The 21,380-nt window shown below is 46.8% G+C and overlaps 1 protein-coding gene across 7 annotated transcripts in view; it reads right to left on the bottom strand.

The window, feature by feature from the left end:
- Positions 1–21,380, bottom strand: part of LOC116853981 — a 191,757-nt gene that overhangs the window by 131,573 nt on the left and 38,804 nt on the right. The window contains exon 1 of one of the 7 annotated variants that reach the window (XM_032835397.1): positions 1,655–1,946. The exons of the other annotated variants lie outside the window; for them this stretch is intronic. Coding sequence (XP_032691288.1) covers positions 1,655–1,686 — 32 coding nt within the window. The 5' untranslated portion in view covers positions 1,687–1,946. Of the gene's footprint in view, positions 1–1,654; positions 1,947–21,380 lie in introns of those variants that run through there. 7 annotated transcript variants of the gene reach the window in all.

Genomic DNA, 21,380 nt, shown 5'->3' with positions numbered 1-21,380 from the left:
CAATTGCTTTTTTTCAGTATACGGATTAGCAGCTGCGCTGCGGAACATGTCGATATCGACACGTAATCTCGATATCTGCACATTCGCCATTAACCCGATACACCAATTGGAATACTCCGAACAATGGCTGGAATTCGCACTATTGCTCCGGAAGAACGCATGCCGCGCGAAATTCTCGCGCGGAAATAGGTAGGTGGGTGGATCGCATCGGACGTATCAGAGTCTCAGGCTGCAAACTCCGTTGCTCCGAATGAGAAATTCTTTCTACAAGATGCATACGCACGCTTCGCCTCTCATCACGCTCCTTCTTTTCCTCCTCTTCCTCCCCCCTCTGTCTCTCCTCTCTCTCTCTCTCTTCCTTTGCTCGTTACGCTGGTTCGTCACCGGCTGCATCGAGATGTGAATTTCAACCAGCCTTCGCGAAAGCTGCGAATTTTTTTACACGGAGTTAATGCCGTCCTGCGTTCACATGCGCGTGCATTAAACATGCGGTGTACGTAAGCCGATTATTGTTACCGTGAATAATTCCGCGGCGTCGCGCAAAATTATTTGCCGCGGGATAATCGCGCGACGCAATTTACGCCGCGCACGGGTGGGTCCGTCATAATCGCGAACGACGTTTAATTGCGAATTACTTAATTCGCCAGGGCGCACAAAGGATCACGCGCTGTTCCTCCCCCTCCCCTCCCTTTCGCTCCGTATCGACGGTACACAATGTCGCAACGCTTTGTGTATCCAGGCGCACCGGTCGCCCCGATATTTACATTCGATGTTTATGTTCTCACACACTTGAGAGGATGCGCGATGCTGCTCGAGCAATTGCGATCGTGAATATGGACCCTAGCCCTGCTCTGGACGCGTGTCGAAATATGCCTTTCTGATTCTCAAGCTGAAAAACAATGTTCTACTTGTGACAATGTGTCTAGAACAGACTCCTGCCTATTGATTCTGTAGCTTCTAACTACTACTACTAGTGCCGTTATCGTTATGTTGTCGTTGCGTAACTTTTCTACCGAGCATATCCGCGCAACGACGACATAACGATAACGAAGCTGTCGTTAGAAGTTACAGAACCAGTAGAGCGAGGTCTTATCCGGACGCATAGCGAACGTCGAGAGTACGCTTGTGTTGAAATTTTGATCCTACTCTCAGCCTTACTATTCCATTCAACATCCATTTTCAGGCTTTGAAACAGGCTACATCAACCTCTTTTGATTCTATTTAACTTACTCGAAACAAGATCCTGATTCTACTTTCAGCCTTATTCCGTTCAATACATACTTTGACGCTAAAGAAAGTGAAAAAAGAAACTTTTTTTTCTTCATTATCAGAGTGTGAAAGTAGGGGTAAAGCTACCTTCCTAACTCAGCTCCTGCCGCGTTGTACAACTCAAGGTTTAACACAGGGCCAACATTTCAGGTGCCTTTTCAGTTTTCTAAGTACAACGTCCCTTCAGTTCTCGAAGCAGAGGGGCGTATTTAGCGTTTCGACACGCTACCAAAGTGCAAGACGGCCAGAGACGGCGGCGTCGCGCTCGCATTGCCGCGGATTATTTCACATCCCCGTCCACCTGCAAGGCTTCTCGCAGTGGCCTCGCGGTCGCCCGCAACCGAGCGGATCGAACGAGAATCCGTACGAGCGCACCGTGAAATACCTGGATACGTTGTTGCTCTTGAAGCTGACCATTACTGCTACTCCGCGCCGCTCGTCGACTATCACGGTGGTCGCCGGTGCACGTTAAACACACTACAACGCACTATATCAGCGACCACACACGCACGAGCGCGATATCGCGCTCACTCCGCGCAGCGGGGTAGCACCGGAAACTGTCGTGGGGAAAGAAAAAAAAAAAGTGAGAGAGAAGAGGAAGAAACGGGGAACGTCCGGCGCGCCACGTGTGCGAAACACTCGAGCAAAACAACACGCATCCTCCCGAGCCCGCGTTTCCGGGCGCACTGACGAGCAGCCACGCTTCGCGTCGGCTCTGCCCCTACTTCTCCAGCGCGCGTAGCACTGACCTCCCTCTCTCTCTTCTTTCTTCCGCCGCCGGAGACAGCGGCGGCGGAGACGGCGGCGGCGGCGGCGGCGGCGGCGGCGGCGTCTCCGACGAGCGTTTCGCCCTGCGTGCTTCCATGAACGCTCCCTTTTGCATTTTCCTTTGGCAAATTCGTCGAAGCACCGAGACGACCGGTGAACCTTGAAACCCTTCCTGCTTTTGCGTCGCTGACCGATCGTTCGGAGAAATGTCCGTCGACGTGTCCTTTCGCATATCAAGATACAGATTCGTGGTCTGTTCTTTTCTCAGCTGCACTGCCGAACTAGTGCGATAAATCAGAGTGAGAAAATATATACTTGTCTCACTTTAACTTATTGCACCAGTTCAGCAGTGCAGCTGAAAAGAAGACTATTGGTCAACTACCTACCACCAGTCGTCGTGCTACTTTTCGAACACGAGTCGACACGCATGGGATCTTGAGAGACCCTAATATAAAAAGTTATTTTATATCTTTTATGTTGAGAACTTAAATATTTTCTTTGTTTAAATATTTTCTTTGTTTTTGGGTTCATGCAAGATATAAGAAAAGACTATTTTGGATATAATATTCTCTCAAAGACTCCGTGCGACGGCTGTAGAGTTAAGGACCGTAGTCGAATAATTGAGTGCTCAATTCCTTAAGGCTTAGGGATTAAATCGCCTATTGTAGACCAGCACTTGGCTAAACAAGATTTCTGGTTAACTAGAACTTGCAACTGTTCCAAGTTGAACAATTTGTGAGAGTCGGAGAGAAAAGCCGGGACTCAAACCCGGGTCTTTCGCTTGCCGGGCGACTGCTCTAAACCGCTGAGCTACCCAAGCTTCCGCTCCAACACATTCTCTCTCTTGTCCTCTTATACGATGTTATTGTCAAGCGTGTTACCTCAGTTCGCTTTTACATCCTACAAATTGCACATACAAGTTCTTGATAGCGGAATCTTGTTAACTTGACTAGAGTTCCGGTAACTTCAACCGGGGATTTTCTAAGTATTTCACCAAACATGGTTAATCCAATCAAATTTGGTATTCTCCGTGCAGAATTTATAGGACGCGTTTGTCACACGACAGGTGTCCGCAGTCCACGTGCAACAGCCGCACGTGGAGCACCAACGCGCGACTGTCGCGGATCGCCTCTTCTAGTCGTGGGGATCGTGATTGATTCTTCGTCGTTGATATAATTGCCACCACATTGATTACGGGAGAGAGCCGAGCATTAAGTTCTTCTTTAGCCGAACGCCAAGGTTCGTTAAAATTACATCGACGAGCGAGTGAGAGCAATTGTGTAGTTCGACGCGCGAATTTTGTGAAAGCGAGTCACGTAGCGACAAGCGTCGTCTGCCTTTTGTCGCGTCCTGCGCGAACACCGTTCCCTGTATGATATTTCGAGACCTGTTTTCACGAGGAGAACAAGCACGGTGTTTTATTGAAAACTCGGAAAGTTAAGTCAACTTCAAAGAGAAGGAGGAAATTGCCGGGTCCGCTCCTGCTTCTCTCTAGTAAATGCGTCCTTCCGCCGTCTCTCACAAGTGCATCGCTTTGCCATTTCACAAATGCGCCCTCTCACCGACTGCCGCCGGCTCAGTAACGGACTTGTACGTTCCGGCGCCCTAAGTCTCTCTCAGGATCCCTTTGTTCTCCTTGATAACATCACTTGACAATTGCCTTGCGATAATTATCTTCTGTCTTTTTCTTCCACCTTTCACTCTCGCTCCGGTCCTCTCATACACACTCTTTCTCTCTTTCATTTTATTCGAGAGGAGATACTTCCAGCTCCTCTTTGACACCGACGATCCTACAGTTATGCGCAACGGGTCTAATGCCAAATATACATCACTGTCCGTGGCAAAACCGGCGAGTCTCCGCCTCCCGCGAAATGCAACCATCCGCCGTCTCATAAGCGCGCATCGTTTCGCAGCGCGTCTCACAAGTGTGCATCATTCATCCCGTCGTCTCTCGAAAGCAGCCGGCGTTTAGAGAGTCTCGTAAACGACACCGTTCCGCTAGCCCGCGGGTTACCGTCCTTTCTTTTAATGTCCCCTCTCCTCTCAATCTGTTTCTGGGGATGTCAACCGCCGTAGCTCGCGCGGAAATTCTCTCTCGGCGAACTTGTTGACGTTCCTCTTCTGCGTTACTGCGTACATGCGTGTGGGACGGCGCATATTTGGCACAAATAACTTACGCTATGGACATACTCGAAAAGAATTTTTAATTTCTCTGGATGAAAAGAAAAGCCAAGCGTGTGAGTAAATAGAGTCACGTAACATATGACTTTCTCATCTCAGATTTCAACGCTGTGAACTTTTATCTTTTAAGAAAAACTGTGACGAAAAACTGTGTAAATCCTGACTGGACTGATTGATGATCAATCGATAGGATTGCCAAAGGCAATTTTTAGCTATGTCACTTGTCGTTCAACAGTAACGAGAAAATTGATAGTTCTGTGTGTTAGCGAAATAAGGGCAGGTGAAAATTGACTTTGATAGCAATCCTCAACACAAACAAGAAAGCCTTCGTTTTAACGACAAACTATCTTTTATTTTCCACGCTGACCGATTGAATTGATTGTCGGTCAACTTGATCAGGATTCGATGAAAAAGTCACACGGAGAAAATAATATGGTTGTTCCACACATAAATTTAATAGCCAACTAGATTGAGTCGAAGATAATCTATTAAACCCTCGATAAAGTCTCCGATTCGATCGGCGAACTGGAGAGAGGGTTCTTCCCTCTCTCACACGTCTGTTAGTCGAAATGCGAAAAATAAATTACGGCGCGCGAGATTAAGGCACGCCCGAAATATTACACGGAACTATGTATCTGGGGAAGAAACTTCATTTCCGCGTTCGTACGAGGGACACGGATGGAACGCGGGTAACGAGATTCTAGGACGGGGCTCGCGCGCAAGAAACGGCGGCGCGGAATACCGCGCGCCGTAGCGGCGTTATTTCATACGGATTTTGACGTAACGTTCGTTACGCTTAAGCACCCGGTTCTCCTCGTCCGCGTACGCGCCGGCTACGGAATCTCACGATTGAACTTTCGCGTCACGTCCGTACGTTTCAGCGCGTTCGAGTTCCTACGCTTCCCCTCCTCTCTTTCTCTTTCTCAGCGCGAGTCAGCTCTTCGACGCCTCTCTCAGAGACAATCCCGAGAGCTACCCTGTCAAAACTGTTAGCCACCATCGTTAGCCTGCTAAAGTCTCTTAACAGTTTCCAGGGAAATGCGGCGGTCGTAGGAGCCTGTCGCGCAACACGCCTGAGATCTCGAAAATCGATATTCAGATCCTACATTAGCCCTTTGGCTGTTGGGCGAAAATAACGCTGAACCAAAAAGGCTTTTGACAAAAGAGTTAGTAAAATCATAAAAAGGTTATCTTTTGAGAAAATTTTTTGAGTCGTTGAATCTAAAGTCAAAATTCAAAATGGCGCGGATTCAACAAGTAGGAATCCTCTCTAAAAAAAGGCATGTAAGAGATTTAATTGTTGCCGCTTTTCGACGGTGCTGATTGGTTTTCTCGCTTAGCTCATTTCGTGTGGGCTGCGGCTTGCTTCGTGTCGTTTGCGCCTGTCAAATTACCAGGCAAATAGCTGTCATCGCGTTGGTTAAGTCATGAAAAAAAATATAGAAGAGATATGTCTCTCCCTGTCTCTCCCTACCTCTCCTGTCTCTCCTTGTCTCTCCCTATCTCTCTTGTCTTTCCTTGTCTCTCCCTGTCTCTCCCTGTCTCTCCCTGTCTTTCCTTGTCTTTCCCTGTCTCTTCCTATCTCTCCCCGTCTCTCCCCGTCTCTCCCTGTCTTTCCCTGTCTCTCCCTGTCTCTCCCTGTCTTTCCTTGTCTTTCCCTATCTCTTCCTGTCTTTCCCTGTCTCTCCCTGTCTCTCCCCGTCTCTCCCTGTCTTTCCTTGTCTCTCCCTGTCTCTTCCTGTCTTTCCCTGTCTCTCCCTGTCTCTCCCCGTCTCTCCCCGTCTCTCCCTGTCTTTCCTTGTCTCTCCCTGTCTCTCCCTGTCTCTCCCTATAATTATTAATTAATTAAAGTATATTTTAATTTAATTTAATTTTTATTTAATTTTTTATTAACTATATGGTGCACGCGTAGCGCGCGCATGTATTATTCTAGTTAGAAATAAAAAGAAAATTGGAATACTAACTACATATACAGGGTGTCCCAGACTCTCCTCCGCAGTGGCGTAACCGATGGAGGGGGGGCTAAGGAGGCTGCAGCCCCGCCCCCAAAATGAATTTTCTGGGTTACGCTAAGTGTGAGAAAAATTTTTTCGAATAACCTTTTTTTTGTTCGTCAAAAATAAAAAGTATAGCCCCCCCCGAAACTTTTTTCTGGCTACGCCACTGCTTCTCCGCATATTTTGGGGGAACATAGAATGGGTTGAGGTGAACATAAAAGACCTACACCGTTTTGCGATATTCGCAACAATAACCGACGAAATTTGCAGAATCAATGTAGAATCGAAATTTTAATTCGCTTGATTACGATTCAGAGAGAATCCGTTATTCCGATTCGCAGATTTTGTTTCGAAGAAACTTCAAATTTATTCACCGCGACAGATGGAAATAATTTATCCGTCATTAAATGCCACCGCGATTCCTCTTGCGCCGCGCGTGCCAAAATCATGAGTCTGTGCAATTACTCTTTTTTTCCTACTTTCAGGAAAACGTTTTCTTGCGTCTTCTTGCGTCTCATAATCACTAATGCGTGAAATGTTTGTCCCATTAGTAGATGTGCTTCTCTCCTCTGTTCCTTTGCTCTTTTTCTTCTACTTTAAGTAGTAGTCTAGACAAGAAGATCTTCCGCATTTTCCCGCGGAATTCGATTTCAGTCACGTTCTCGGACGGCGATGTAACAACGCAGTTTCCAAAAGCATTTTACGAAAGATAGAACGAGAGAAAAGCGATAGAACGAGGAGTGGGCGCAGAAACGACGTTGTATACGCTGCACCTGTTGAGACAAATTCGGGATGACAGGTAAATAGACAGACACACCGATCTTTCCCTTCTATCTCCCTTTTTGCCCGTTATTGTCGAGGAGACTCGGGAGAATCAAGCATTTGCATTAAAGGCCCTATGGACCAGCAGCATACAGAACGACCACAGCCGCATATAAAACGACGTATTTTTGTCTAGCGGCTGTTCATAATTGGAAGCACGAATGTCGAAGACCTCCCAAGGCTGCCATCAGGCTTGGAAAGTCCGATCGCTTCCCGCAGCTTTCCGCTTTACCACGCTCGGGAACGCCTCGCCTGTCGTCTACCTGTCATTAATCCAGCTTTTGTTCTCGCAACCACAGGACGGATCCCATCCGGATCATTAACAATGAACTCCGCTCGCTCACTCGCTCGCCGAAATGAAATTACGGAATTACGAGGCGCCCGTAAGCCGCCGGGAAATGGCGATCTGTGCCATCTCCATTTAACCCGGCGACAGACTAATTTTTAATCTGTCACCAAAAATTGATCCCTTCGGAGATCTAGCGTGCATCATGGGCGCACGCACTTTTCCCCTTTATAATGCGCACAAACGCTAATGTCGGTGGGTCCTTTTATTTGACATTGAGCAATTATTATTAATACGTAAAAAAAGTGGCAAGACTGATAGAAGAGTTCATTTTCTCAGCTTTTCCATTAATAATAGAATTGCTTCTATACATATAAAGTAGAATCTCTTCCTTATATACTCAATTTTTTAACCTAGACCAATCTTGCCTAGTTACTTTCTAAGATTCTGCGGAGAATATAGACTTGAAACATGAACATGAAACTTGTAATCCACTACTTCTTCTGATTTTATTCCCTCAATACTTTACGATAACCCGGGCAGTTTTGGCTAGTGTTCTGTATATCGGCTATCTTCGATATCGGTTATCGTTTAACTTGTCATCAACTTTCTTAAGAAAAAAATAAAAAAATAAAAGGAAACAACTATCGAAACTCGATATCTCAGGCGAAGGGCAAGGAAGCCAAGCTATTCACGTGACGCGCACGTGTGGGAAGCGTGTTTGGAATTTCAACGGAAACCACTGCGGAAAACTTTCGGGTCGTGTGACGACGCGGCAGGAACCGTGTGAATGGTCGAAAGGGCGCGTAAATTGCCAGGACACTGGGTATATGCGCGGACGCCACGAACTATAGTCTTCGCGAACGGTCGCCGTTATCTCGAAGTCGCAGCGCAGATCGCACGGCGAGAGGGATGCGTAAATTCCGATTTCTTTCTTTCGCCGCCCTCGAAAGTGACCATCGTAAGTGACCGTCTTATGCCATTATTTGAGCATTACATGAGGTGGAAGATACAGCCAAGTTTCCCAACGTCTCCCACGACCTCCCTGTCTTAGCGTCGTAAAACGAAGGACAGTTCGCATCAAGGAGCGGCAACAGCATCGAAGAGATTCACGCCACAGGAAAGGAAGTTTTAGACGCGGCCATTGTCCGAACCGGGCTATTCATAGCGGTCAGTTTTAGTGTCAATGGTCAGTGGCAATGATTTTGCTGGTCTATTGCGAAGTTTCTTCGTTCCCACCTGCAGCTGCCGGCGTTGTCGCGATCCAACCGACCTCATCAGTTAGCTGAACTAAACAGCGGACTGTCGAAGTTCAATTCGTCCGTGCGCGCGTACAATAGATTTACGCAAAATGGTTTAGACACAATGAAGTTGGCAACTCTCCAAACTGTCAACACTGAAAGTCATTAACCGACAGGCTTGCCAGCCTGATGTGTTGGTATGATATCGTATCATATTCCGAAGAATTAAAAGATTAAAAACAATCAAATATCAGAATTACGCAAACTTTGTTGTAATCAAACTGCAATCGTGTCAAAGTGAAGGATAATTGAATCAGATGAAGTCAGATCTAACGTAGGAATTTAAACTGCAAAATTTAATCAACGTAAAAGGCTAATGAAAGCGAATTATTTAGTTATTATTATAGTTGTATATATGATAATCCTTCAACTAGTAGAATGTTCATCCAACTGCATAATCCGAATAATTCTACTTTTGGTGATAATCAATTAAGTAAATCAGGCGATAAATACGATCAGTATCGGTACTATGTTCAGCCAGTTTTATGATCGCCTCGTTGAACTAAAATTTAAGCTTGTTTTACAACAACTGCAAGAACGCTAAAACTCTGCTAAAAAAATTAGTTAGTCCGTGTACAATCCTACAACTGATTTCGCCAATCCGAATTGTGTCTCGATTAATCTTTTCCCTTGTTTATAGCGTATTGTATCCGGATACGATGGGAGCGATTCGAGAGACTGGTGAGTTTCGTCCTTGCAAATGTTTTATCAAAACTTATTATATATTTACTCGCAGCCGAGTGTTCGCGCGCTGATCTCGCGAATAATTGACGAAATAATTGCCGAACGTCGACACGAGTTTCCGCGCCGAAATCATTCACGTCATCACACACGGTACGTGTGTCGCACCATACACACACACATGTACGGCGACATGGGAAGCGTAATCTCCGTGACAAGAACGAAATTCAACTCCGCGGTATCATTAAGTCGTCGTTCCGCAAGTTCCTAAGAGGCTTAAGACGAACGTAAAGGCGACATCGTTGCGCGACGGCTACGACGACAACGACGGTTAACGAGATTTCCGAAAACAGAGACCCTAAGCGGCACTTACCATGGCGAGGCATATACGAGCAAATTTAACGTTGTCGGCCGAGTAAACGCGCCGCGATGCGCAGCGCGACGGTGTCCGCAATAAACGTCGCAGGTGTGAAGTTATAATCGTTGCGGCGATAAAATCCGCGGAGCCAACTTCGACGTGCGTGGCTCCGCTCGTCGAATTTATGGACCTCGCTGCATTATTGCAGATTAAAACAATACCGCCGCATTACGCTTCCAACGAGAATCACTCGATGGATTGTTCGTTAAACTAAAGTTTGATAAACATCGTCGCGGCGCTCGTGTATGTATGTGTGTGTGTGTGTGTGTGTATGGGCGCGCGCGCGCACTATCTGTATTATTTAATAACGGCGCCGCGGTCATAAATTCCCACGCTACGGTTAAAAAGGACAAAGGTTGCCCTGTAAAAAGTTCTCGCGCCCGCGTTGCTGCGCTCCTCGCGTCTCCTTTTTATTTGGCCACGCGCGGGTAGCTGTATAATCCAGGCATATTTTATAAAGAGCATTTGAATTCCGGGTGCGTTCTGTGCGTCTCTACGAATAAGAATTGCAATAGTACTTGAGACAGATAATTTGTAAAATTAGCAAGAGATGAATGAGAGAGAGAGAGAGAGAGAGAGAAGAGAGAAAGAGAGAGCCAATATCTCTTAATTAAAACAGTTAATTTCGAGCGTACAAAGGAAGGTTTTGGATAGGACAAAAACATTCTCGAGGTACGGGAGGAATCGTAAGGAAAAAATCTGCGAAAGAGAGCCGAAGAGAACATAGTGATAAAAGAAGAATTTTACAAAGTTCTCTCTTGTCCGCTTTGTTGGCCTACAACGTCGTAATACCTGGTCTTATCTTGCCGACTTGGGAGAGGAAGATCCTCTCCTTCAGCTTAGCACACCGAATTCTACCCGGATTACTCGATGTACGTGGGAACGGACGCATGAACATACCTCTAAATCTCCGTACTTTGTTACCGAACGTTCACCCCATTTCTAAATATAGCTTAAACAACTCGTTAATCTTTGCACAGGTTCCTTTGTAGAACCTAATATCTGTACGAGAAATCAGACACAAAAAACGGAATACTACTAAATCAAACCTACCTACTTTACGAGCGCAACAGACTTGATTATTAAATAATAATTTTGTATCTGTTTCCTGTGTTCTGTCTTCGTACAATAAATGAGTTTAGATTTTAGGTATCCTTCGTATTCAGTAACTATAAGAAAGACGTTACTTCTCAATTGGGATCCCAAGTTTTACTCTTCAGTCGCCAGACAAAACTGATATAACTGTCCAGCACACACAGCTGCTCGAAAACTGCATTAAATTTCTACCAGAGAAAAGAAGCGAGAAACTTAAAAGTTTGCAAGTGTGTAGTGCACAATATTCATTCCATACGGAGAGAATATTACGATTTCTTTGCATCTAAATTTTTTTTTAATTACTACTTTTCAATTACTACGTTTTTAGTTATCCAGGAGCAGATCGTCAGTATGTCCTATCTTGCTAAGGAGCATAGCAGATCTCGCCAGAAACATAGCAAGAGTTTTAACAACACAGTTCAGTTCCTAAAATATAAGTAAGACTGAATGTAGGATCAAAATTTCGACTCAGTATAACTCACTCGGCTTTTTCAATTTTTCCGGACGCTCCTAAACAGGGTGCCCGTATTTATTTCACGCGGAAGTTCGGGAAGCGTAACGACACCAGACGCAGTAAAGTGCACACCGTGCGGGAGGGTAAAGGGCAAACGAGATTCACAACTTCTTCCTGAATTCGAGAGGGAGAGAAGGAAAGAGGGAAAGAAAAAAAAAAAAGAACGTAGCCCCAGCCGGAAGGCAGGATCGTCGTATCCGTTCGACCCGCGACTCTTCCGCGACAAAAGCTGCAAAAGTTCTTCCGTTTAGAATTTCTCCGAACGAGAGATCAGCGGACGTCTAACTTTCCTCCTACGCGCGCGTACTATGGCGGACAGAAAGAAGGAAAGAAAGGAAAAAGAAAGAAAGAAAGAAACGAGATGGATTTATCTCGACGTGGAATCGCTCGCGGAAGATCGTGCGAGGACGCGGAAGCAACGGATCTTCAGATATTGTTCATCAATAATTTATTGCACGGCAAAGCGGCAGCGAGCAATATATGAGTGAGCGAGCGAGACACGCGACGAATGCGAAAATAGAAAAATATCTTGTCCGGCGGGGATAAATAAAAGAGACACAACCGCGATGAATAAAGAATGAATAACGGAGTGGAACACACGTCGCGCGCACAATGTTTTAAACATTCACATATTTGCTTAGAGTGCATCTTCGATCTGGCTTCGCGCACTGTTAACGTTTCATCAGCATTCGCAAGCTGCACGGATGTGTTTCACGTAGTCGGAAATTATGCCTGAGTGTACACTCACTGGAACGAAGGGAAGAACAATATTTCCTAACTGGAGAATACATCCTGCAGCTTCTCGAGCGCGCTACAGGTTCAAGCGTGCTTTCTTTCGACGATCATCCAGGCAACGCTCCAGTTCCCGAGTCGGAATTTTGGCTCCCACCTCGATACTCCATTTAACGCCTACTCTAAAGCTTATATCAATCTGATTCTATTTAACCTACTGGCTTTGTTGGAAGGTTCTCTTTAGAGCCTCAAAGTGGCCATTTTGTGCGTTTTCGGCCATTCGCTTATTCAGGTCCGAAGTAGAGCTAGAATTTCGACTCTAGTCTAGATCCATGTAAGACGCAGGTGGGACCTGGCTGGCGCAATTTTTCCACATAGCGTTTCACGTCGAGAATTGTCCATCATGTCCGTGGCGAACACTGTCGTGCATTCGCGTTCGGCATTCACACGGTGAATTCGGCCAGTGGAGCTTTAGAAAAGGCGATTACCGATCGATCCGCGGATATACTTGCGAACTCCGCGGTGGCTTATAGCCGAGCATCAAGGCAGGCGGACTATGTAGGCATTCGGTGCAAGAAACGCATCCAGCCAGCCAGACAGCCACGACTGGAAACCACGGGTAAATCGCATTGGAAAGGCGAGCGTAACGTAACGTTAGGAGAGAACCATCGCGGCGAAACTTTCAATGGCACTAAACTAACGCGTCAAATACGTCTCGCGCCGTTCTCTCTTCAGGCTTGACTTTTTCATAACCGAATATTATCGCGCACGCGCGCGTGTTCAGTAAGGCGGGCATGCGCACGCGTGTGAACACACAATGATTCAATGACGTGGCGGATTCCGAGCGGGAAAGTCATTTTTAACTCCCATACTCCCATACTCGTAACCCACTGACGAAGTAATAGTCTGTTTAAACAAAATAACTTGTTGCCATTATCGTTATTTAAGCATTGACAGATCGTCACTAATTCCATTACCTTTTCCACCAAGTTCAGTTTCATTCAGTGTTCTACATATGTAAAGTAACGATGAAGATAACGGTTAAATTCATTATCGTTATTCGATAATTATTTTGAAGTAAAAGTGCCATTTATTCCCCGACTCCGATTCTGGCGGTGTTCTTTTGTTTCCTTTCGAGACACTTTCCGTGTATGTATACACGGTGTCATTGATACATTTATTAGACCGGGAGTTACACGATTTTCAGTCTTACACCTAACGCTCGAGATTGTAGCAAGCAGCTCTAGTTATAATGGTCATTTCAGTCATAATGCTTTCAGTCTCCTTCGTATGCATAAAGTCGAAAATCGAAAACCCAGGTAATGCTCGGGCATCCGTGACGCTGAGTATACGTTACGTGGCCACGTGATGAGAGACAATCTGGACGCGAGGATGGGAAAGGGGTGGCCGAATGGAAACCGCGACGGACGCAGGCGGAGGAATCGGCCGAGTGTTGCGGTTGGAGGTCGATACAGCGAGAACGAAGAATGCAGAGCGGAAAATCCGCTTTCACGATGAAAGCACAAGTAACACCGCACACCCTCGGAACAACCGCGACATTTGGAGGGTTTCGCGGTGCGCACTTTAACCGGCCCTTAACTCTTTTTTTAGACGCAGCGCGGAGATTATCACGATTTCGTCGACCCAGGCTGACTTCATCCTCGGGATAATTGGAGCGCGATCTAAACGCGAGAACGTGCTTCGCCTCTCGTCTCTCGTCTCTGGTCTCGTCTAGCCTCGTCTCTCCGACCTTCGTATTTGAATGCGGCTGAAGGATCAATTCCGTCGAGCGTTACAGGCATTACCGCAGCCTCGTGATGATGCCGATGTCCGTGGATAAATATTACCATCACACTTGCACGTGCATGCACGTGCAAGCACGCACACGGCTCCCGTTATCTCGTTTTAGTTATATCTCCGCGGTTTCATAACGTTCGGCAACGCGGCGCTCGCGAAATGTAGGTCGGAAGTAATCTCGAATGAGAAGAGATCGCCGGCGGATTAACGCAACTTTCGCGCACCAACTCCGCGCGCGAGCCGGTCCATTAATCTCGCAATCCCGCGCCGTTTTCGAAGCCCCCGTGCCACTTCTAATAGCTCGCGTGAGACTGTGGCGCGAGATGAGGAGCTCGGCCTGATAGGGAGGAAGCCAGTTGGCTACTGAAGCAGAACTGGTTACCTCTAATATTTTCCAGCAAATCTCCAAATCAAGCGAGCAAGATTTTTAAACGTGTCAAAGATGGCTTTGAAATCTTTGCTTGCTTGAGTCTACCAAAAAAAAACAGTACCCGAGTTGAAATTTTGGCCCTATATTAAACCTTGAATTTTACAACGCAACAAAAGCTAAGTTAACGAAGTAGGTTTAATTCTAATGATGCAATTTACTTCTATTTTGACTCTGATGATGTCCAAAATGTTCACTTTTTCTAACGTGAAAATAGGCTGTATTATAGTATATATTGAGAATATCAAAATAAGTGTTGAATGGAATAATGAGGCTGAAAGTAGGATCAAAGTTTCGACTCGGACAGAAGCAATCGGCCAAATAGCGCCAGTCTCCTTTACGCGAACGATAGAGTACCGGGAGCGGAAATCGCCTTCCTCTCCGTCAATTAGCGTCGTCTGATACTTTTTATCCAACCGGCCCGAACAGCCCTTCATAAATGCGTAATGAAAGTGCTCGCAGAACCGGATTACGGACGGGACAGCCGATGATAAAACAGCGACTCCCGTGCTCCGCTCCTCTAACGTCAAGGTCCGTCGTTTCGCGTTGATCTTCACGCGGGCCGAGACGCGACGACGTCTAGGAACACGTCAACGAGAGTTACCACGGTAAATTCGCACGTATAAAGGGCACGGCTGGCGGCGGCTGGAAGCGTCGGCGCGACGAAATCGTCTCTGAAGGACAATTTATGTCTGTCCGAGCATGCGAAAATATCTCTTGCCGTCCCTCCCACCGTCGTACTTTCCTACCCGACTATTGCCCCTATTCTCTCCCGCGGCAAAGAAATCCTATGGTCCATCCTTCGTTACGTCCCTTCAAGAGACGTTCGATAAATATTGACGTTAAGTGCGCATCGTCTTCCGTTTTTTCACTCACTTGCCGAATTCAGCTTCTAAATTGAAGATTCTAAATCGCATTATGTCAGGCCTTAAGGCCCGAATTATACGTGGTAAAAGATAAATGCTCCTCCACTTACATTTGTTTTCCGTATCTTTGATACGGGTCGATCAATCACACGGAGAAAAGTTTGACTGGATGAGACAATCTCTGGTAGAATACAAGACTCAGAAATTTTGAAGTTATCAGAGAATTCAACTTAAACTAACAATTGTCAAAATTTCTAGTTAATTTAGGCAGAATTCCTGAATCATTGATATTTCGCTGATTCCTTCAACCAAACTTGTTTCCAGTTAAGCTTTCGTACAATTGACGGGGATCAACGTGGCGCAAAATCGACGGCGCGAAGCTGCAGAAATGCGAATCGCACACCTGCGCTTAGACACGACGATCATATTCAAGACGAAAAAAAGTGGAAGCATCTTGACGCGTACACACAGCCGAGATCGCACGATATTCTATGCGCGCGCGTACTCGTCGGGATCTTAGAGAGTTATTGGCCACAGCACGTGGAGAGCAGATCTCTTTCGTCGCGGGAGAAAAAGAGAGAGAGAGAGAGATTCGTTTCTCACGCTCGGGGTGGTAAGATTCGCGATCGAGGGATGCAGATAGATTCCTCATGTCCTCGTCTGCGTCTCGAGCTCGCTGGCATGGAAATACGAGGCTGCTTCTTCTATCGGGCATATGCGGATTCTACATACGCGAATAAATGCATTATAATCCAAGACTCGCCAACACACGTCGTCGTCGTTCTCGTCTGTCGCGTTGCGCGCTCGCTTTGCCATTCAGCAGTCATACCGTATAGAAGTGAAACCTCGACTATTCGTGTTTACGCGAAGGGAAGACCGCGTCGACAATTGTAATTGCTGGCGAACTCGAAAACTCCCGGAAAAACTCGACGCAAAAGTGAGTTCCTTTTACGTCAACTCGTCAAGACAATTCGTCCCAGTGCGCCGTGAGGACGTTGGAGAATTTTTCGAGTTGAATTACGTGAAATTCCGCGGAAAATCAAGAGTTCTCGCTCTGCAGCAAGCTGAACGTCGCGGCAATTGATATTCTCGGCTGAGAAATTCATCGTACCTCTCAGAATTAGCTTCGCACTACTGTCCGAGATAAATGATTTGGATCAATCACGGAGAATCGAGGAAACGTCCATTACGAGGAAAAGAACTCTCTTCTCCTCTCTCTCTTCTATTTTCCCGCGCTCTACACGACCCGCGGTCCCTCCATAAGCTATTTATCGCGTTGCGCAGCTCGCGATTTACGACTTCCACTGCACTGTGAACCTCTTCTTCTCTCCGCGGGTCCTACGGGCCTAGAATCTCTTATCTGCGACCGGGCAATTCTCACGACTGACGATAAGTCGAGATGGGCGACGCTAAGCTAAATAACGACCGGGCGATTTCGCTGAAACGAGATTAAGGATCGTTTCTAAGCAAACTCCTACGGTGCGATTGCATGGGAAGTCGGTCGATCTCGCGAGACATTTAACAGAGACTCAAAGGCGTAATGTGCCCACATACGTATACACATACGCATATACAGAGAGAGAAAGAGAGAGACACGAAGTACAGGATAGCCCGAAAACATCGGGTATTTCTCACAGCTAGAAATCCGATGTCAATTTTAAAATCGACTTTTCCGCAGCGAGAACTTCGCCTAGGCGGAGTGAAATTTACGAGCGGAGCGAGAATACATTTTGCGCAAAATGCACATGACACCCGAATTTACGTGCTGCATATTCGATCGATAACACGAGCTCTTCTTGACTGTCCTAAAGGGCCGCCCAGGCGTAATGTATCACACTACGGGGGATGCAAACCGCCCCAACATCATCCGCCGCGTTGCACGTCTTATTCGCCGCGATATTGCTCACCTTGCGCTTCCGTGGTGAGTTTTTCGCGATCATCGCGGCCGAGGGGTGGAAAAGCCGTTTTCAGGTCGGTCGGATAAACTCCAATGAGAAAGTTCGCCGCGCGAATCGTGCGAGATCGCGTATAATAACGAGGCGACGTGGCGCCGAAGAAGAGATCCCTTGGCGATCGCGAGCCGACCAGGATGTTACTCCTACTCTCTCGCGCCAAGAGCGCCCGCGGTCCTACCACGCGAAAGCCCATCACAGGAAATATTGTCCGACTTCCGATTCTTCTCCATCCCAGGATGCAAAAAGCGCCGCGCACTACTGCAGGCGCCAAGGGAGAGAGATCTGTCAGGCTTTGGGGGTCATTATTCATGCGACCTAAGTAGGATGAGTTCCACAGGCATCACTTGGAGCATCCACAGAAGATTACGACTATCTGTATGAAAAAAAATTGGCTATCGGAGATCTCTTAATGATTGAGCAGAATTCAATGTCGGACTCCTGACGTGGAATGATCGACGGATCAGAGGGGTCTTACGAAAGTGTCATTTCTTGCCTCGCGCGAGCGTGAAAAGGATGCGCTTCTCCAAGTCTTTCGACCTGCTCGATCCAATTTCGCTCATAAAAATTTCCAATTTTGTCTGGCAAAAACATCGAAACGGACCAAAGAAGCACGACGTTAAAAACGTGTATAATTGCGTTTAGGAACGTAGAAGCACGTTGATCCTGACGTGTTTCCCTGAATTTTCCGTCGGATATTCTTTGCGAGCGACATTGAATACATCCAAGTTTTTATAGGGGAAACGTGACTCGTTGGTGGAGTCAGCAGTGACTCTTCTTTAACATCCTCCGTTCCCGAGGATTCTTCATCGACTTTCTGACGAAACTTCGCTCGATTTAAGAATCACGTGATTCCCCATGCTCGTTCTCCCACTCTACCCCCCGAGTACTCCCTCCGATTTGTCTTCCTTTTCTTTTGGAGCATGCTCGGGCTAATTGCCCGCGCAGTTTAGAATTGTTTATTCAGTCTGTTTGGCCTGACAAATATCCTGGGTGACGTGATTAATATCGCGGCGTGCGTACGCAAGTTGGCTCGGGCTTTCGCACAGCCATCCCGAATGCACGGAAGTTTAACGGGCAACGCGGGTGAGGCAAACGTATAAACGGGTGATGTGAGGCATTTACGTATCGTTACGGACGCAACCGTTTTCTTCATTCCCCCTAGCTTCTCAGCAACCCTACTTGGGGCGCTTCGTAGGGCGAAGAAAACAAAGGAACAGGATCTCAGCTGTAACAGCGGACGAGATTTTGCAGCGTTCCTACGGAACGTGCGCGAAGCACGCGGCTAAGAGGGATCCTTTAGGAACGTCCTGCTACGACTTGCAGATTTCCTGGCGGCGCTCCACGTCGTATATTAGCATCGAATTAGACGGGACGATTAGTCGTCGTCGGCGTTCTCTCTCGTGATCGACTCTAGCACGCTACTTTTCGACCGACGATTAGGCCATTCCTGCCGTTCCTTCGCCGCCGTTTCGCCCGAAATCCGCAGCATCCATTGATCGTGAGTCACGTTATCGCGTGATAACGTGGTCCGATACAAATCACACAGACGTGCAATTTTGCAGGTGCGTGCCGTCGCTGTTTAACTCCTGGCTGGATACATCAAGTTTTACATTAGCTCAGCAAATTCCGTCGAAGGAACGACGAAGAATCCCGCAATATAACAGCTGGTTACTTACTCACTCCTGCCGTTTTCTCCATGTTTCGAGTCTTAGACAAAGACTCATTTCAGAATGACTCGCAAGTATTAAAAATAAGCTAATGAAGAAATTAAGTCTTCTTTTTAAGGACAAGTCAACATGGAGACAACGGCATTAACCGCTCATTGCCATTGTTATCAAATTTATTCATGACACTGCCGTCGTTTATCAAAGTAGAACAATACAGACCGTATAATGTCTGCCAAGTTCGACATTTTTTCATAGTTGACTGCTCCGACTTATTTATTCCACTCAAATCCAACAAAGTCACGAAGACAACTATACCTTACCTCGATGAACTTCAAAGTGCATCTCTAGTATACTAGCAAAAACATTTGTATTCCGAAAATTGCTGAGAAACAAACCCTTTGCTTCGTGAGAATTATCGTGAAAATTAATTGAGTCTGGCGTAACAAAATAAAGTAATTAGAAATTCCGTAGGATGTAGGACGGCTTCAGTGTCCGTCCTGGAATCAAGAGCTCCCGGTGCTCGAGAGTCTCAGTCACGTAACTGTGTTCTCGAGTCGAAATTTTGGCTCTTTGTTAAACCTTGAATTCTACAACGCAGTAGAAACTATTAGCAAAGTAAGTTTAATCCTAATGATACAATTTACTCCTACTTTGACTCCGATGATGTCCGAAACTTCCCTTTTCTTTAATGTCAAAATAGATGTTGAATGGAATAGTGAGGCTAAAAGTAGGATCAAAATTTCGACTCGAGTTCTTCCGTCCTGGTTTTTCCCTATGATTATTGTGCCTGCGCGTTCGCGAACGTTTACAAACCGCTGGATTTTCAGCTATCCAAACGGCAAGAGTAACGTCGCGACGGGACGCGCCGAGCATTAGACATCTCTCTGAAGTGATACTCATGCGGGGAAAGCTTGACAGCACTCGCGGCTGGTCTCCGCGGCGAGCACCTTGCGTCGCGCTGCACGTTTCGCGTGCGAACAACGCATTAACGATGTCAGCGGGAATCCGCGCGGCGCGACGCGAATTTCTCCGCGGACGAGGGCAAACGATTAAAGTTTCGAGTGGCATTCATAAATGACGTCTCGAAACTCTCGCGGAATCCCGTCGGGGATCCTCCCCGGCCGCCGCGTCTCCGTCCCGCGATCGTAGGAGGCGCGCGAATTCTCCGGATGCGGCGAAGGGTTGCTCCGACTTCGCCGCAAGATCGCCGAACTTTGGTCGCATCGCGCCTGACAGGATCGGCCGGTTGCCGCCGTAATATGCGCTCGCGTGCCGCGGATTCCGCGTGTTTTTCCCGCCGATGCGAGAACGTTCGACGTCCGGACGTCCAAAACTGCCGGGCGCGCAGCTACTGCACGCGGCTTAACAAAAACCTCACATGAGAAAAAATCCGACGAGCACGTGGAGTGACGTTGAGCCTCCTCCACCACAGACCTCTCTGCGAGACATTTATGAATAAGTTTTGACAAAGAGCACAGCAAAGTTTAGCCCCATTTTGCGGTATTATGCGAAATCTTATTGTTTTATAAAATTATAGCTATTCACGAGTAGATTAAAGGTGTGTATAAATGGGATAAGCAATTTTTGCAAAACAAGATACGTGTTTGCGCGTCTAGAATTTTTTTTGCATAGAAGAAAAAGGGACGTTTTCGTCGAAAGATGTTACTTCAATTCGCAGTTACATCGAACGCAACTCTCCTTGTATTTCCCTCTCTTCGGTATAGAATTATCTAAATACATACGGCGTATGTAGAATAGCTGTGTGTAAATATCGTTATTTTTATCTCTGTTTACGCTCTCGATAATATCCGGCAAGTGTTTCTTCAGAGGTAATCGAACGAGCCGTACAACCTCCACAGGCTCGCGCGAGCCTAACGTCTTGGGACAACAGCGGGATTTGCCGCGAACGCGTCCACGAGACGGGAACTACCTCCGAGAATAAATGTACGAATATACCGGGTGATTCGAAATAACTTCTTGTGCTTGAAATGCCGTACTCTTGAACGAGACGATTTTTCCTTTATTGAATTAGAAAAATAAGTGGTTTGTCATAGCTAATCGATTCTAGACGCTAGATCCTAGTTTCAAGAAAGCTGTCTTGAGCCACCATGTGTAAGAAAAAGCAAGTTTCCTCGAGGAGAAAACACTCAGAGAAGAACTAGCAAAACAACAATCGATCTGCGCGTGTTATAAACCGCGCAGAAATATATCGAAGGGTGGCGCATCCTTCATATATTTCCCCGCACCACACAAATAAAGTCGTGACGCCGTATATATGCCTGCCCCTCGCGAAAGGAATTCCGCGAGAGCCGTTTGATGTCTCCACTTATCGACGGTAAACATTTCACGACTGTAAACTTTACGAGTATTCGTGGTTATATGCGCGCTTTACGAGCGGCAAACCGATTAATGAGTTCCAACCGTTCGTTCGGGCCCTCAAGGCGATTGGCCAAATTTAATTACTGACGTCGCCAAGGATGGGATGAAGTGGCGAGACGGGGGAGAGCGGGGCGGCATCGAGATCGTCAGAAATGGATGAATATCCGGCCGGAAGTGCACATTCCGCCGACAAATCGGACCCCTCCCCCCCCCCCCCCCCTCCCC

The sequence above is a fragment of the Odontomachus brunneus genome, unplaced genomic scaffold (assembly GCF_010583005.1).
Source record: "Odontomachus brunneus isolate Ranch 3 - 2012 unplaced genomic scaffold, Obru_v1 Obru_scaffold_007, whole genome shotgun sequence".
Taxonomy (NCBI): Eukaryota; Metazoa; Arthropoda; class Insecta; order Hymenoptera; family Formicidae; genus Odontomachus; species Odontomachus brunneus.
Note: the sequence above shows the minus strand (reverse complement) of the source record. Positions and strands in the feature narration are given on the sequence as shown.